This window comes from Herpailurus yagouaroundi, unplaced genomic scaffold (assembly GCF_014898765.1).
Source record: "Herpailurus yagouaroundi ecotype Mexico unplaced genomic scaffold, PumYag 511, whole genome shotgun sequence".
Classification (NCBI taxonomy): domain Eukaryota; kingdom Metazoa; phylum Chordata; class Mammalia; order Carnivora; family Felidae; genus Herpailurus; species Herpailurus yagouaroundi.
This window is the reverse complement of record NW_024412728.1, coordinates 355,101-371,822: the sequence shown is the minus strand read 5'-3', so window position 1 is coordinate 371,822 and position 16,722 is coordinate 355,101. Positions and strand designations below refer to the sequence as shown.

General features: G+C 52.1%; 2 protein-coding genes across 3 annotated transcripts; one reads left to right on the top strand and one right to left on the bottom strand.

Annotated features, from left to right (window-relative positions):
- Positions 1-197: 197 nt before the first annotated feature.
- On the top strand, positions 198-4,389 carry TCF19 (transcription factor 19). Of its 2 annotated transcripts, XM_040464839.1 has the most exons (4): positions 198-390; positions 808-1,432; positions 2,775-3,333; positions 3,601-4,389. In XM_040464839.1, exons 2-4 carry the CDS (start codon positions 1,195-1,197, stop codon positions 3,839-3,841), a joined length of 1,038 nt encoding a protein of 345 aa, XP_040320773.1. In that variant the 5' UTR covers positions 198-390; positions 808-1,194; the 3' UTR covers positions 3,842-4,389. The 2 variants fall into 2 exon arrangements, with proteins under 2 accessions (XP_040320773.1, XP_040320772.1); XM_040464838.1 differs by having other exon boundaries at positions 198-1,432.
- A 1,380-nt stretch (positions 4,390-5,769) lies between these two features.
- Positions 5,770-11,522, bottom strand: POU5F1 (POU class 5 homeobox 1). Its single transcript, XM_040464841.1, has 5 exons — positions 11,118-11,522; positions 7,405-7,525; positions 6,955-7,085; positions 6,474-6,632; positions 5,770-6,294 (listed from the first exon to the last, which is right to left on the bottom strand). The coding sequence occupies exons 1-5, from the start codon at positions 11,520-11,522 to the stop codon at positions 6,028-6,030; spliced, it is 1,083 nt and encodes a 360-aa protein (XP_040320775.1). The 3' UTR covers positions 5,770-6,027.
- Between the last annotated feature and the right edge of the window lie 5,200 nt (positions 11,523-16,722).

Here is a 16,722-nt window from a genome sequence, read left to right as displayed (position 1 = left end):
AATTAAAGCGTTGGGGGATGTCTCCGCGCCCTGGCGGCTCCTCCCAACTCCGGGAACCCGGGAAAATTTGTGAACTAATCAGAAAAAGCGGAAGGCGGGAGATCAGGGACACTCCCAGCACGCCGCCCAATGGAGGGGAAGAGGACAAATGAGCTGGCCAATCAGGAGTGGCACGGGGGGCGGGTTCGCTCGGCGCGGAGTTCAGACCCGGGAATTCCGAAGGCTAGGCGGGTGCTGCCCGCGCGCGAAGACCGCGCCCCTCTCGACCCCGGCTTCCTCGCTGTCAAACAGCGGCGGTAGCGCCAGCTCCGGGCCCGAGCCGGAGGGGTTCGGGGTCGCCGCACAGTCTGGCACTGCCTGGAGAGGAGACTACTTGGAGACTGCACCGCGGTAGATCGGAAACTGGGCTGGGCAGGGGAGGGAAAAGGCTGGATTTGCCTTGCATGATCTCGGGGAGCTCTTTCCCCTGTTTTTATCCCAGCCGGAGAAGCTGGGAAGCCTCCAAGGTTTAGATCTGCTTTGTTAGAGAACGTAGGGACCCTTTTCACTGCCTTTTGGGGGACGACAGTGGATTCACTTCCCACTGGGGTTCAAGATAACCAGGTAGAGCGAGGATTGGCCTGAAGAGCGAGGTGCGGGCGAGCAGAAGGGTTACTCTCTTTGGATAAGTCTGACAAGAAAAAGCTTCCTTTCTCCAAAGAACACTGAGGTGACAAGTTAGTATTGTACAGAAGCAGGAATCCCTATACACACATCTACAGTTTGCATTTTTCTGGAAGTTGCCTAATGTATTGTTGCCTTGCACAGATTGAGTCTCCCCGAATATTCTGTGGCCTGAAGATCCGGTTCAACTAAAGTGCCATAGGACGTGTTCGTTTTTGCGTTGCACTGGGACCTTCCCTGAAATTTTCAGTTGCAAAACTGCTTGCCAGACAATTTTGTTTGCATCGCATGCCTAGGCTCCTTGCACTCTGAATTTGCACTATGCCGGTCTGGGTTCTCTTCTGAGTTTTGCCACAGACCCCTGGTGAAAACTCAGGCCTGTGCTCAGAGTTGCACAAAGCACAGCTCAAATTTGCATCAGACAGAAAGTAAGCCACCAGCCCAGAACTTAGGCCACCGTGCATGGCTCAGGAGTGGGAAAGGTGATGGACTCCTGAAGTGGAAGAGGTGGTGCAGGGGGGGGCACCGCCCATGCTGCCCTGCTTCCAGCTGCTGCGCATAGGGGGCGGCAGGGGTGGTGATCTCTACACCTTCCACCCCCCTAGCGGGGCTGGCTGCACCTATCGCTTGGGTTGTAGGGCCGATCTGTGTGATGTGGCCCTGCAGCCCCAGCAGGAGCCTGGCCTCATCTCTGGAGTCCATGCGGAGCTGCATGCAGAGCGCCGGGGTGATGATTGGAAGGTCAGCCTGGAAGACCACAGCAGCCAAGGTGAGCAGTGAGCGGGCAGTCTTGCTCCTGGGCAGTTGCAGTTCTGGGCTGGAATGATTAAGGGGCTCCACAGTGACCCTGCCTGCCTCCCAAACTCCCTATCAGGTTGGATGGACAGTTGTAGTCCAGACCTGTGTCTTCCCACTAAAGGTGTGCAATGTCAGAATCTCTCTGCAGTGTTGGCCCTCGATGGTCCCTGCCTAGCTGGAACCATCCAAACAGGGGCTGGATAGGGGCGCCTGGGTGGCGCAGTCAGTTGAGCGTCCGACTTCAGCCAGGTCACGATCTCGCGGTCCGGGAGTTCGAGCCCCGCGTCAGGCTCTGGGCTGATGGCTCAGAGCCTGGAGCCTGTTTCCGATTCTGTGTCTCCCTCTCTCTCTGCCCCTTCCCCGTTCATGCTCTGTCTCTCTCTGTCCCAAATAAATAAACGTTGAAAAAAATATATATATATACAAACAGGGGCTGGATAGATCCAGGGCCTGGGCCATCATTAGGGAAGTATCACAGTGGGAATGTTCTGGGACCATTGGGGGCCAAGCTCAGACTTGACTCAGTTTCTAAATTGGCTGAGACACCTTGTTCTTGTCTTAAGGCAGTTATGATATGTTGAATTATGTTTTAGTGAGCAGAGCATATGTCTTACTCCCTGACTTGCAGGCAATTGTATGCAGTCAGCCTCAAGAGGCCTGGGTTTTGCCACTGTCCCCTGGTGAAAACTCAGGCCTGTCACTTTACCTCTCTGGGTCTCAGTTTCCTCGTAGGTAAAATGTAAGGCTTTGTAAGTAAGGTCTGTTGTAGGAGTGTTGCGGAGATTAGATAACTGTAGTAGCCAACATTTACTTAGTGCTTACTGTATGAGCCAGGCACTATTCAGGTGCATTAAATATAGGTGAGCACTAATATCATCCCCATTTTACAGACAAGGAAAATGAGGCATAAAGAGGTTAACTTGTCCAGGTAACATAGCTGGGAAGGGTGGAGCCAAGATCTCAACCCAGATAGTCTGAGGTATGCCAATAACTATTTTTGTGTTGGAGCTGGGGTGACAGTATGTCTGAGAATGGGACTCCAGTGGGACCTCAGCAGAGTGAAGGAAGGAGTCCATTTCCTCCATGTGCCCTGCGAGAGGGCATAAGTAAAATAAACTTGTCCTCCACTCACAAGGAGCTTAATATCTGATGTCACCTGCTGAGGGACTTCAAATGTGAGAATTTGATGACAGATGTCATGTTCTCCCTCATGTTCCCCAAAAAACCAAAGGAGGCCAGATTTCTCCAGTCCTGACTCTGGTCATTTCTGTTTTTGTCATTCTCTGTATCTGTCTGGTGCCCTCCATCAACAGGGACTTTGGTCAATAATATCCGACTCCCAAGGGGTCACAGACTGGAGTTGAGTGATGGGGACCTTGTGACCTTTGGCCCTGAAGGGTCCCCAGGAACCAGCCCTTCGGAGTTCTACTTCATGTTTCAGCAAGTCCGAGTCAAACCTCAAGATTTTGCAGCCATTACCATCCCGCGGTCTAGTGGCGAAGAGGGAACCAGAGCTTGTTTCCGGCCTATGCTGCCCCCACAGGGGGCCCCACAGCGCCCTCTCAGCACCCTTTCCCCTGCCCCAAAAGCCACACTGATCCTCAATTCCATCGGCAGCCTTAGCAAGCTCAGGCCCCAGCCCCTCACCTTCTCCCGGACTGGGGGTGGGCAACAGAACGTGCCTGTTCCCACTCCCCCTAGAGAGGTGGGGGCCACCCCTTCTGCCCCACCCCCAAGAAATCGGAGGAAATCGGCTCATCGAGTGTTGGCAGAGTTGGATGATGAGGGAGAGATGCCCGAGGGCTCCCCATCGGTCTTTATAGAGCCCAGGAAGAAGCTCCGTGTCGAGACACCCCCACGGACACCTGGTGGGTAAGTGGAGAGATCTTTCTCAATTTGTAAACTCCCTTTAGTTCCTTTTTAGACCCCCAGGCTGGGAGGTGGCCCTCTGCTCTGGGCATAGGATTGGGGATGGGGATGGGAGGTGAACAGAGATGAGACAGATGTTGAACAGCAGGACCTGAGTCAGCTCTACTATTCAAGTTCACTGTTAGTGTAAATTCATTGTGATCATCCAGGGGCAAGTTCTAGGCTTCTACAGGTTTCCAGTGACCCTGGCTTTTGTGTCACTTTGTTCAGAAATCGACGTGGACGTCCTCGGAAGCACCCAGTGAACACGCCCAGGGCTCCCCCAGCAGTTGGGGGTGGAGAGCCCTGTGCAGCCCCTTGTTGCTGCCTGCCTGAAGAAGAAACAGTTGCCTGGGTTCAGTGTGATGGTTGTGATGTCTGGTTCCATGTGGCCTGTGTTGGCTGCAGCATCCAGGCTGCTAGGGAGGCTGACTTCCGGTGCCCAGAGTGCCGTGTAGGCATCCAGACCTAAGGCCCACCAACAAGGCACCAAGAGGACAGAGAGCTGGTACCTCCAGGCCTTGGGTGGACACAGTGGGGCACCAATGGGTCTTAAAAAATGTCCCCTTCTTTCCTTGCCTCCCCAGGAGGGAATAGCTATAGGGGAAGTGCCCATTGCTATGGATATGGAGTCAAGGCCTGAAGCCGGCCCTCATGGCCAAGGGGACAGAAGAGATGGTTTCCTGCCAAAGATCTTTGTTGCCTCCGGGAAGTTGCCAGCAAGCTGGAAATTCCGTTACAAGCTATAGGTTCTTGTTATCATAGGCACTAGAATGTCTGTGGTCAGAGTACCCATCAATTGCAGATGCCATGCCTGAGCAGATAAAAGCCTCAGACTTGGAATGAGTGAATGCTTAATGTTTTGGGATGGCATTATAAGGCATCCTGGGAAAACCTAGGGCACAGCCCCAAAACTTTTACATTGTGGGTAAACCATTGCCACTGACCATGATCATTACCTGGCTTTTCAGAGCTTTGCTTCTATTTCCAAATAAAGAATTAGCTTCATTCACTCTTAGATACCTATTCTTTTTGCAGGTCTGATACTCCTTGCTTTCCAGTTCTTGAGAATGATATGGTCTGAAAAACTAATTCAGGCTCTTAGAAGAGAGATGAGTAGATAAAGCAGAGAAATATGAACCTGCTCACTTGATACGGAATGGGCTAGAGGTGGGAGACTAGAAAAAAGGTAATTAAGGTTTTTAGATTAAAGGAAAACAGATCCACTGCCATTAAAATAAGGTGGATGGTTTGGTCAAGTTCATGATGGCAGAACCTTTCCAAGTTTCACAAGTATGACCATGGAAAAGAGAAAACCTGGTACACCAGCTTGAGTGAATGCTGACCTGATCCAGTGTAGATCAGCTTAACCCACGTATAGTATAATAAACAGATTCCCTTTCATGAGCCTTACACCAAGCCAAGATACTGTCAAAATGGGGTTTCTGTAGCTCTTATTAGGAAAGTCCCATCTTGACCTATTGCAATCTTTTATGTCCATTCCTTTCTTTTTTTTTTTTTTTTTTTAATTTTTTTTTTCAACATTTATTTATTTTTCGGACAGAGAGAGACGGAGCATGAACGGGGGAGGGGCAGAGAGAGAGGGAGACACAGAATCGGAAACAGGCTCCAGGCTCTGAGCCATCAGCCCAGAGCCTGACGCGGGGCTCGAACTCACGGACCGCGAGATCGTGACCTGGCTGAAGTCGGACGCTCAACCGACTGCGCCACCCAGGCGCCCCTATGTCCATTCCTTTCTATCCCTGAGATTTACCAACCCAAGGTTTATTTTTTTTTTAATTTTGTTTTTGTTTTTGTTTTTGTTTTAACATGAAGGAAACAGCTCCAAGCAAGGGCCCCAATTACCCCAATTAAGTAATGGCAGAGCCAGGACAAAAACATGGGGATTTGGGGAGTCACTCATGGACAAAGTACGCCAAAATCTTAAGTGGAAACCAAATGGACTTTGGTATCAACAAAGCACATGAGGGAGTTTCTACCTGGGGCAATATACAGAAAGAAAATATTTAAAGATAATTCCTTGGTGTAACGTCACTAAGGATACTTCCAGAGTAGAAAGTGGGGAAAGCAAAAAAGCAAAAAAAAAAAAAAAAAAAAAAAAGTCAGCTCCTAATAGGGAATGGGCTATAAAAATAAGGTATTCCACTGAAATTTCCCCAGGACTCCAAGTCACAGGCTCTGAAGAACTAGTTCATACCTATAGGGACTTTCTACAAATAAATGGATTCCAGTACTGGCTTTCCCACGGATATTGTGTGACTGAGCAGTTTAAATGGAACCTTGGTTTCAGGGTCATTGGGGTCGGAGAGCTAATACCTAACTATTGGGTATCCCCAGCTCCTCTTCTAATCAAAGGAGGACAAACCAAAGACAAAAGTATCCACCTACTGTGTCCCAGGCTTCTTTATTTAAGAAAGTGATGAGTGATGTGGGGATTAAAAACAAGAGCATCCTTGAACTTCACCTTCCCTCCAACCAGTACCCCCCCAAACTCCCTGCCCCCACACCCTTTGTGTTCCCAAATCCTTTCTTAGTGAAATGAAGAACTTAATCCCAAAGCCCTGGTACAAACCCCAGGTTCTCTTTCCCTAGCTCTCCCCCTTCCTCTGGACCCCATTCCTGGGAAAGGTTGGCACCTCAGTTTGAATGCATGGGAGAGCCCAGAGTGGTAACAGACACAGAGGGAAAGGCTTCACCCTCAGGGAAAGGGACTGAGGAGTACAGTGTAGTGAAGTGAGGGCTTCCATAGCCTGGGGTACCAAAATGGGGCCCTGGTGCCAGAGGAAAGGATACTGGTGCCCCTGAGAAAGGGGACCCAGCAGCCTCAAAATCCTCTCGTTGCGAATAGTCACTGCTTGATCGTTTGCCCTTCTGGCGACGATTGCAGAACCACACTCGGACCACCTGGGATGAAAGATACAAGGTAGAGTGACAATCAATCATGAACTCCAGGAGGTGGGGCTAGCTTTGCTTAGTCATTTGGCGCAAAGCCAACAGATCTAGAGTGGTTTGAAGAGCCAGAGCCAGGGAAAGGGAGGTGGTGACTGGGGAGGAGATGGAGCACATAAGGACTGGGCACTCACATCCTTCTCCAGCCCAAGCTGCTGGGCAATGTGGCTGATCTGCTGCAGGGTGGGTTTCGGGCACTGCAGGAACATGTTCTCCAGGTTGCCTCTCACTCGGTTCTCGATACTTGTTCGCTTTCTCTTTCGGGCCTGCACAAGTGTCTCTGCTTTGCATATCTGGTGAGGTGGAGAGAGAGTGACAAAGGAGGAAGGTGGAATGGCAGACTTTGAGCCTGCAGAGCACCAGGAAGTCAGTGACTCAAGAGCAAATTGCTAAGGGGGCAGTGCCTGGACGGGTCACCTGTAGCAGATGGTATGGAGAGAATCCTGGAAGGGTGGGTTTAGACGGATGACTCTGGACCTCCTTCCAGAACTGAGGAATTCCACTCCATCCCACTGAGGACCATTGCCCCAGGAAGGAGAGCTGGAAGCCATGGGTGGAAGCATTGAAAACCAGGATAAGGCTCAGCAGACCCCTGAGCATCCCTGCCCCCCTCACCTCCTGCAGATTTTCGTTGTTGTCAGCTTCCTCCACCCACTTCTGCAGCAGGGGTCGCAGCTTACACATGTTCTTGAAACTGAGCTGCAAAGCCTCAAAACGGCAGATGGTTGTTTGGCTGAACACCTTCCCTGGGGAAGCCAGTGGAAAGAGAAGCAAGGTGAGGCAGAAGGCAGTACCTGTGTGACCCCAAGACCCAGGGCCTCCCCACCTTTTCCTGCCTTCCCGAGATCCCACACCAGGGTCACACTTCTTCCCAGAGGAAATTCAAGGTCCAGGTACTTTTTCCCCCTTCCTCTCTACCCTCTTCATGTGTGGGGATAGAGTCCGCTCCTGAAATACCCTTCCTTTGCTTCCCTGGTAGGAAGAAAAGCCCCAAGTTCAGGCATGTTCTTCCAGGGGAGATGTGGTCCCTGTGTTCTGTGTCAGGACAGGCTGAGGGAGACCCACCAAAGAGAACCCCCAGGGTGAGCCCCACATCGGCCTGAGTATATCCCAGGGTGATCCTCTTCTGCTTCAGGAGTTTGGCAAATTGTTCCAGGTCTTTCTGCAGAGCTTTGATGTCCTGGGACTGCATTCATAAAGGAAGAGGACATGTAAGAACATAAACACACCAGTTGTCGATCCCCCTTCCCACCTGGGCCCCAAGAACCTGGCTATAGCCCCAAGGAATGGTCTGTGGAGTATCTGCATCCAGACTGCCCACCAAATATCCAGAAGTAGCCTATCTACGAACATCATTCACCCCAGAAGGTAACACATCGGGTAGATGCAGAGCACCATTCCTGCATAGATGGAAAGGCAGGCCCTGGCCTCCATGAGAATGAATACCTGTCAGGTTATATGAAGGGAGCTGCTGCCTCTTAGCTCATTTCATTCCCACAAAAGCTTTTTGACCCAATTATTATGCCAGTTTGAGGCAGTTGAGACTGGAAAAGTAAAGGGCACATGTCTCTAATTCTCAATATGCTCTCCCCCAGCCTCCTCCCAGAGTATGACATGCCATGCACCTACACACACACACTACAGAAAAGGTGTCAAAAAAGGTATGAATTAAGTGATGGGTAGACTTGGTGCTCATTTTTAAAAACCTGATTATTCCTTATTTTTACTGTATCTTTTTGTGACATACAGGGATTCTCATTGATTAATTCAATAGATTTACTGCACACTTTCTATTAACCAAAGGCTACCCAAACTAGACAAAAAGCCTCAGGGGGCTTCCATTGTAACATGGAGACACAAATAAGTATCCAGCATGTTACTATGGTAGAAGCACCATGGAAAAAATGCAGCAGGGTGAAGGATTAGAGTACAGCAGGGTGGGAGACTATGAGGATGGTGACAATTTTAAATAAGAGAAACTGATGCTTGAGCAAAGGGAAAGATCCCAGTGGAAAGGCCCTGCAGTGGCAAGGCCTGTGTGGCTGGAGCAGGGTGAAAGATGCAAGAAAGAGAAGAGGGGAGGAGTTCACAAAGTCAAAGGGATGAGCAAGGCAGATCTTGTGGATGCTGCAGTCAGCGAGTGAAACGGAGAGAGAGCTGCTGAATGGATTTGTAGAGTAAAATATCTGATTTTAAAATGTTCACTTCATGGGGCGCCTGGGTGGCGCAGTCGGTTAAGCGTCCGACTTCAGCCAGGTCACGATCTCGCGGTCCGTGAGTTCGAGCCCCGCGTCGGGCTCTGGGCTGATGGCTCAGAGCCTGGAGCCTGTTTCTGATTCTGTGTCTCCCTCTCTCTCTGCCCCTCCCCCGTTCATGCTCTGTCTCTCTCTGTCCCCAAAAAATAAATAAACGTTAAAAAAATAAATAAAATAAAAATAAATAAATAAATAAAATGTTCACTTCAGGGGCGCCTGGGTGGCTCAGTCGGTTGAGCGTCTGACTTCGGCTCAGGTCATGATCTCACGGTCCGGTCCGTGAGTTCGAGCCCCGCGTCGGGCTCTGTACTCACAGCTCAGAGCCTGGAGCCTGCTTCAGATTCTGTGTCTCTCTCTCTCTCTGACCCTCCCCCATTCATGCTCTGTCTCTGTCTCAAAAATAAATAAACATTAAAAAAAATTAAAAAAAAAATAAAATGTTCACTTCAGGAGTGGCTCAATCTGTTTAGCGTCAGATTCTTTAGTTTGGCTCAGGTCATGATCTCACAGTTGGTGGACTGAGCACCTCATTGGGCTCTGCATGGACAGTGTGGAGCCTGCTTGGGATTCTCTCTTCCTTTCTCCCTGCTCCTCCCCTGGTCATGCACGCACACTCTCTCTTTCTCTCAAAGAAATATTTAAAAAAATAAACAAAAAAAATTTTTTTACTCCAGAGGCACCCGGGTGGCTCAGTCAATTAAGCATCTGACTCTTGGTTTTGACACAGTTTGTGATCCCAGGATTCATGAGATCTTCGCCGACAGCACGGAGCCTGCTTGGGATTCTCTCTGAACCACCACCCCTGCCCCACCCCTGTGCTCATAGTCTCTCTCTCAAAATATATAAATAAAACTTAAAGGAAATAAAACAGATAAGATGCTCACTTCAGTTGACATGTTGACAACATACTAAGGAGGAAATGAGGGTATGACTTGTAACAACTGCAGTGACCCCCACATAGATGGTGGTGGCTGGGACCAGAGGGTAGTGATTGCTTCAGGGTGTTATTTCCAAGGTGAAGATAGCTGTGCTTCGAAAAGATGGGATGTAGAATGTGAAAGGAATGAGGATGACCGGTTGGGGCCTTGAGCTACTGGGTGATGGATGGGGTGAAGCATTTCATGGAGCCATCCCAGCAGGAGACATAAAATGTGGTAGTCCTCTCCACAGGCATTTGAGCGTGAGAGTGGATGAGAGGAAGGAAAGGTAGATAGAGCAGAGGGTGATGGACTGAGCCCTGGGGCACTCCAATGAAGGCAAGTGGCCAAGAGGGCCAGAAGAGCAGCTAAGCCTTTGTGCAGTCCTAGAAACTTTGAGGGAAGCATTCCAAGGCTGATCACATCATATTCAAATAGGCTAACTTCCATTCCCAACTTCTGCTCAGTCCCTGCTTCAGACCTATAAATGTTCTCAGCTTCCCATAATGGCTTTTCCAAATCCTACTTTGAGGATTGAAATAAAGTAACCCCAGTTCAGACCTTAGCTTCATCATTTAGTAGTTAAGACCCGTGAAATAGGCTAATAATACCTCCCTGGGAGATTTTGTGGTGGTTTAATGAGATAATGATGTAGAAACTGAGCACACAGCCAGGCACTTAGGAAATGGACCACAATTGGCAGCCATTATTATTCAAGGCTCAGCAGTCACCTCCTACAAAGTCTAGGGCCACTCGGTCGGCTGACCCGCTCACACCTCCTTTGGTGAGGTCTAAAGGCTTAGTACTTGATCTCTAATTGCTTACACTTGTCTCTTGGGAGGACTGGAAGATACATCCTTACTAGTCCTTAGCAGGGCTGGACCCAGAAGTCTTTCAACCCCTCAGCAGACCCTACATTTGGGCGATGGCCTGGAGGACCTCTTCCACCAAGGGGGTGCCAGGGTGTGCACTTTGCATAATGGTGACTCACTGGCCCTGAGGCAGAGGTCAAGGGAAGACAAGCCCTAAACTTGACGGGAGGTAAACCCAACCCCACACGTCCACACACACAGCACAAACAGGAGCTTCTATCAGAAATCAGTCACACCCTAGACTTTCAGGAACAATAACCCTGGATAAGCACTGTTTTTGCCCTCAGGCCACACTTAACCCTAAGGCCAAGATCCTCAGTCTCGTAAGGATCAAATTTTCAAGAAGGGCTAAGGGTGGGAGAAGGGACTCAAACCCCAAGCTGGGCCTAGTGCTGGGCTGGTAATAAATGAGTGATCGGACCCTGGTCAGGCCAGGCCTAGGATGTGGAAAGGTGCTACTTGACAAGGGCCGGGCGGGAAGCGGGAAGCAAGGCCAGCCTGGGGCAGCTTCCGACTCCCCCGGGGCTGCCCTGCCCTCACCTGCCCCTTCTCTCTGAATTCTGGCTTCTGGTTCCCACCGTGCCCTTGCTCTCAGGCCACACAGCCCTCTTTGCCTGGGGCATTGCCTCTGCCTGCTGCCCTCTTGGGTTCCAGGCCTAGGCAGCCACCACCCCCTCCCTGGCCGCCCCCTGCCAGCCCAGCCACCCCCTCTGGCCCTGTTTCAGCTCACTCGCCTCCTCGGTGTTTTGCTCCAGCTTCTCCTTGTCCGGCTTCACAGGCCCAGGTGGGGCAGCGCAGGGCTCAGGGGAGGCCCCCTCGGAGTTGCTCTCCACCCCGGCTCCCCTTTCGCCCTCTGGCTGAGAGGTCTCCAGGCCGCCTTGGGGCACCAGCCCCACTCCAACCTGAGGCCCACAGTACGTCATCCCCCCGCAGAACTCATACGGCGGGGGGCACGGGGGAATCCCCCACACCTCAGCGCCCGGCCCAACCCCGGGCCCGATTCCTGACCCGCCGGGAGGGCCTTGGAAGCTCAGCCAGGTCCGAGGGTCAACCCAGCCGGGCTCCGGCCCTCCCGGCGCATCGCCTCCACCGCCTGGCGGGGGCGAGAAGGCCAAGTCGGAAGCCAGGTGTCCCGCCATGGGGAACGGAGGCGCCCCAAGCCGGGGGCCTGGAAAAATGAGGGCTCTCCGAGGCACTGCTCAACACCTCTCTCCCTCCCCAATCCCACCCACTAGCCTTGACCTCTGGCCCCGCCCCCTGGATGGGTGGAGGTGAGGGCGGTGGGGGTGGGAGAAACTGAGGCGAAGGGTGTTTGCCTGATGGTGGCGGTGGTCTGTGGCGGGGGTAGGAAAGCCAGGGAGCTCCAGCTAGGCGCCTCTCAAGGCCCCAGACCCTTGATGCAGGCCCCTCATTCGGACCTTCACTTCCAACCCGCAACAGGCTGCCTGCCCCCTCTGGGGCTCTGCACACCTCAGAACTGTCTGGGTGACTTGGATACTTCCTCTCGGTTCTTCAGGAGCCCAGGTGCTTGACCCCTCTTCAGAGACACTGACGCCATCTCCTCCCTGGTGCACAGCCATCCTCTCAGCTCCTCAAACATTTTTGAGTGTGTATGTGCCTAGGACTGCCGGAACTACCCCTCCATTCCTTAATAGCCACCCCCTGCAGTCCTCCCTCTTGCCCAATTCCCCCAGGGGGAATTGACATCCCCATCCGGATTACTGGCCAGGTTCAGTCACTCCAAAGCCACAAATGCCCTGTACCTATCTGCCAAGCCTGCTGAATTTCACCCCATCTCCAACGGCAGACTGACAGACAAGGCCTCCCTTCCAGAGCCCCCTTACCTACTAGACCCAGGGATTGACCCCCTACTTCCCTTTCTAAGGGCCGGACTCTGGACTGACTGGGCCCACGTTCTCTAACCTTTGTCCAGACGGAGGGATCAGACACATACACCCCAGAGGCCCCCCACTGTGGGGCCCCACATCAGCCTCCTTGGCATCCCCCCCCCCATCAGAGACCCGAATATCTGGCCCCATTGTTGGCTGTTCTTCCTCCTCCCCCTCCCCAGCCCAGGCCTCCAGCCCCAGGCCTTGGGTGGGGAAAGCCAAAGGAGAGAGCTGAGGAGAAAAAAATATCCGACTTCAGGTTCAAAGAAGCTTGGAAGGGACTGGGGGAAGGGGGCAGGACAATGGCCTTGGCTGGACAATCCCAGTCCCCAGAGGGGGCAGCTCTAACCCTAAACAAGTGCTCAACCCTTGAATGGGCCTGGATGGCTCCCCTGGGGACAGCTTCCTGCTCCCCAACCCCCAGCCCCAATCCCCCACACAGAATCCCCCTCAGAGCAGCTAAAAAGAACTCCAGCAACACCATCCCCCTGCAATCCCCTCAAAGCCTGAGCCTCAGACAGGACCCCCCGCTGGGACCTAGGTATCCTGCTCCCCTTCCTCTGGAGGACTCAGGCGTCCAGCCTTGTCATCCACCCCTCCCCCAGACCCCCAGGCCAAGGGATCCGCTTTGTTTAGTGGGGCTGGTGGAAAGATGCTGAAGAGGTGGAAAGCGATTTGGGGAGGGGGTACAGGAAGCCAGCCCTAAGCTCTCCCCCCAGGGTCTATTTTTCTGGACTTCCCTGACTGTCCTCAGGGCTCACACTGCTGGCCTAGTGCTTGATTCTGTTTGCAAAAGAATAACCCTCAAGGATCCTCAAACTTGCCCCAAGTGGAGGCACTCGGGTAAATTGGGGGACTGGATCAGAGTTAGCCGCAGCTTGTAAGGTCGGAATCCTGAGCCTAGGGACACTGACACTGACCCCTGCCAACTTTAAGGCATCTCTTCAGCTCGCCCCTGTCTGTGGTTGTTTGCTGGGGTCAGTGGCTCAGTGTCTGCCTTCTGAGGGGCTGGGTGTCCTAGTGGGGGCCCTTCTACCTGTAGCCAGCTGTCTTTACCTTGGTATCAGTGAGTTTTTTGTGCCTGTTTTCTTTTTTTCCCCACTGAGTCTACATAACACAACCCTGTTCGTGTGCCCATCTATATGTACATTTTGTACAACTAACTGTGTGCATGCATTTCAACACTTCCCATAGGTCTGTTAGCAGGTCTACAGGGCAGCAGGGCAGTGGAGCCGGAACTGTATTCACCTCTAAGCCACTAACTGCCCAAAAGGCAGATAGATTAAGAGGCCTGATGGGGGTGGAGAGACGTGCTTTAGAACAGAAGGGGGCCCCTCCCCAGCCATCTCCCCCACCCCCAGGACAGAGCCATCACAGCACCTTTGTCATGCATCTATCTGCTGTCTGCCAAGAAGACAGCCTCCTGGAGGAGGGGGAGGGGCAGTCCTGAGACTTGGCTGAAATCCCCAACACCAGTGCTTCTCAGCTCACCACTCTCTAGAAACCTCCCTCCCCATGCGAGTTCAGAGAGTCCCTGCTGCCCATCTTCGCAGCGACTCCTCAAACACCTTCCCAATTTTCCCACTCAACACCACCCTCTTGTTTTTTAGATTACAAATTGTAGCTGCTCTAGGTGGTGTCTCTGGCCTGGGCAAGAGACTCATTCCAGAGAGAGAACCAGAAGAGGAGCGGGTGCTGGGATCCCTGTTGGCCTGTGTGGTACCTCTGCTGCAGGGCAGCCCTGTGCTTGCCTGGAGTCTGAGTCAGAACCTTAATGGCAAGTTAAGTTTGTCTGGAGTCCTAGCCAGCCCCTCCTGGGGTTCTCAGGGCTGACCCAGGCTGAGACATGTTGCCCTCCCCTTCTCCACCCTCCTGTTCATCCTGAAGGGTAGGGGGCTGTCCTTCTGCCAGCCAGCGTCTGTAGGGCAGCCCAGGGTTGTTGACCTAGAGGAGACAGGAAGCGAGGTTGAGTCCTCAGACCAGGCTTGACTTTCCTGGATCTTAGAGAGTCACTAAAATACTTCAAGTCCCAAAAATCAGTTCAGGACTAGGCTCACAAACTCTCCACATACACCTTTATTATAGTGCAACGTCAAGGCCCTGCACAGAGAAAAGCACAAGTATCTGGTTTCAGGGCACCACCTGGAGACTCAGGAAGGGCAGTTGAGGTCCAGCACTCCTCAGGCGTGGCTGGCTGTGTAGCTGCAAAGAGGTGTCAGCCTAACCATCCCCTTGCTGGGGCATGGGGGTGCTGTTTGGGAAAAACAGCTGAAAGGCTCAGATGGAGACCAATGGAGACTTGCTCTACACCAGCGTGGCAAACCACTTATTTTGATATCAGGGTTCTGTCAATCTGTAGGCAGAAGAAAGCAAGGAGGCCTGGGGAGAGAAGGGTTCAGGCTTTGCCCACTCTGAGAGATTATCTCCCTAATCTCAATGTATACATATTCCGCTCCTGGCTGTAAACCACCACCTGCCCTTCTCACAGCGATCCTCCAATCTCTCCCCAGGTGTGCAAACTGATGTCTTCTTTTCCCCAGTCCAACACTTACCTCAAATAGAGGAGCCTGTTTGCTGGTTGTAGTCTGTGGGAAAAGTGGGAGGGGTGGGAGCCTGGGAGCAGTAGTCAGGAGTAAACTACATGTCTGTAGAGCAGGGCTCTTGGCCCTGGCTCTGACTTCCCAGCCAGTGGCACCTCCTCCATCCATGCCTCAGTTTCCTCACCTAATAAAGAGGAATTGGACTAAATGAACTCTACGTTTCCTTCCAGCCAGAACATAAAACTGCTGCCCCACTCCCATACACCCTCCTATCCATCTTTATCACGTCTTTGCCATGGGAATATAGATTTGTCTCTGTGCACTTGTGAAGAGAAATTGGGGTTGGAGGAGTAGGAGAGGAGGAGCTCAGTGAGTTGCCAGCTGGCAACTGGCCTTTCTGCACCCCATCTCCCACCTCCAAGCAGCCTTCCTGGGAGATCTGGCAGGTATTCCCATCAAGTCTGATCAAGTTACGTAGGAGGATTTTGACAGGCCAATTTGGACTTGGTTTTCAGTGCTTGGGGGGTTACAAGAAACATGCTTCAGGAGGCAAAACTTCTCATGGAAAACAGAGCTGTGTGTGTGTGTGTGTGTGTGTGTGTGTGTGTGTGCGTGCGCGCGCGCTCGTGTGTATACTAGGAAGGAGACACCCAAGCCCAAAGCTAGAGAGGAAACAAAAATCCTAACCTACTCCCTTCTCTTTTCATATACCTTCAGTTGCTCTCTTTAAATCCCTGCCTCAGCCTCCCTCAGCCTCAAAACATCCTTATGGTCATTCCCGGCTCTAATACTCTGAGCATACCTGCTACCCTTCTTCCACTTCTCCAGAGAAAGGTGCACTGCAGCGCCCACAATGATCACCATAGAAGGCAGGAGCCCACAGAAGATCCACACTGTGTGTGTGTTGGGGACGGGAGCTTAGAACAAGGAGGCTCTGAAAGGTGAAGGCATGTGGGCCACTGACAGACCAGCTGAACCCTCCTCCACCTTTCCCTGGGCCTGCTCTCTGGGTCTCCTGCAGAGACCTAGCATTGGCTTGGTGATCCCCAAGACAGAAGAGCCTCTGCTCATGTCAAAGGGCATCTCAGTGGACTTCTGGCTCCAAGCAGTCCCATCCCCTGGGAACAGGTGGCTTGAGGTCCCAGAGATTCAGGGTTCAGAGGCAGCCTGTCCCTCGACTAGGTTAGTTGGAGTACTGCTAGAGGACAGGAGCCAAGGGCCCCACATGTGCAATGAGCTCCTTTCCAGGGGCTTTACAGATAGTCACACACACTAGTGGGACAGGGAGCAGCAGTGGCAAAGGAGACCAAAAGACCTGGACCAGGGAACTTGCCACCTCTGGTCTTGCCAAAGTACTACGCATCCTCGATGCCAGGTCATGCCCTGTCTTTCAGAACTTGAAGGCCAAGTGGAGAAAGGGTTCACCAAGTACATATGAGAGAAGGCAAGCAGAATGATCAGCAATAGAACTATGCTCAAAAGACACACAGGTAATGTGATGGAAGTAATGGTTATCTGAAAGGCCTGCTTTCCCACCCTTCCCCACAGTGCCCTCAGCACCCCCCATCCCCTAACACACTGATCAGTGCACACCTATCACTCCTATCCTAGGCCAGGGCCTCACCCCAGCTGCCAGGTATTTCTGGAGTGAGTAGATGCAGCTCTGGGTCAGGAAGGATTTCTCTTTGGGTGCCTGGTTGAGCGTTCGACTCTTGATTTTGGCTCAGGTCACAATCACACAATTCATGAGTTCGAGCCCCGCATCAGACCAATAGCACAAAGCCTGCTTGGAATTCCCTCTGTCTTTCTGTGTCTCTCTGTCTCTCAAAATAAATAAGCATTGGGGAAAAAAAAAAAAAGGAAGGATTGCTCTTTTCCTTTCTCCCCATCTGCACTTCTGCTTTTTCTAG

Bases quoted from the DNA above. Each gene is read 5' to 3' on its own strand.
- TCF19 (XM_040464839.1), top strand. From the start codon at position 1,195: ATGCTGCCCTGCTTCCAGCTGCTGCGCATAGGGGGCGGCAGGGGTGGT. The intron at 1,433-2,774 runs GTGAGCAGTGAG...CTCCATCAACAG, and splicing joins GGAAGACCACAGCAGCCAAG to GGACTTTGGTCAATAATATC. The intron at 3,334-3,600 runs GTAAGTGGAGAG...CACTTTGTTCAG, and splicing joins CCCCCACGGACACCTGGTGG to AAATCGACGTGGACGTCCTC.
- POU5F1 (XM_040464841.1), bottom strand. From the start codon at position 11,522: ATGGCGGGACACCTGGCTTCCGACTTGGCCTTCTCGCCCCCGCCAGGC. The intron at 7,526-11,117 runs GCGAGTGAGCTG...TTATGAATGCAG, and splicing joins TGGAGCAAAACACCGAGGAG to TCCCAGGACATCAAAGCTCT. The intron at 6,295-6,473 runs GTGAGTGCCCAG...CTTTCATCCCAG, and splicing joins AGCTTGGGCTGGAGAAGGAT to GTGGTCCGAGTGTGGTTCTG.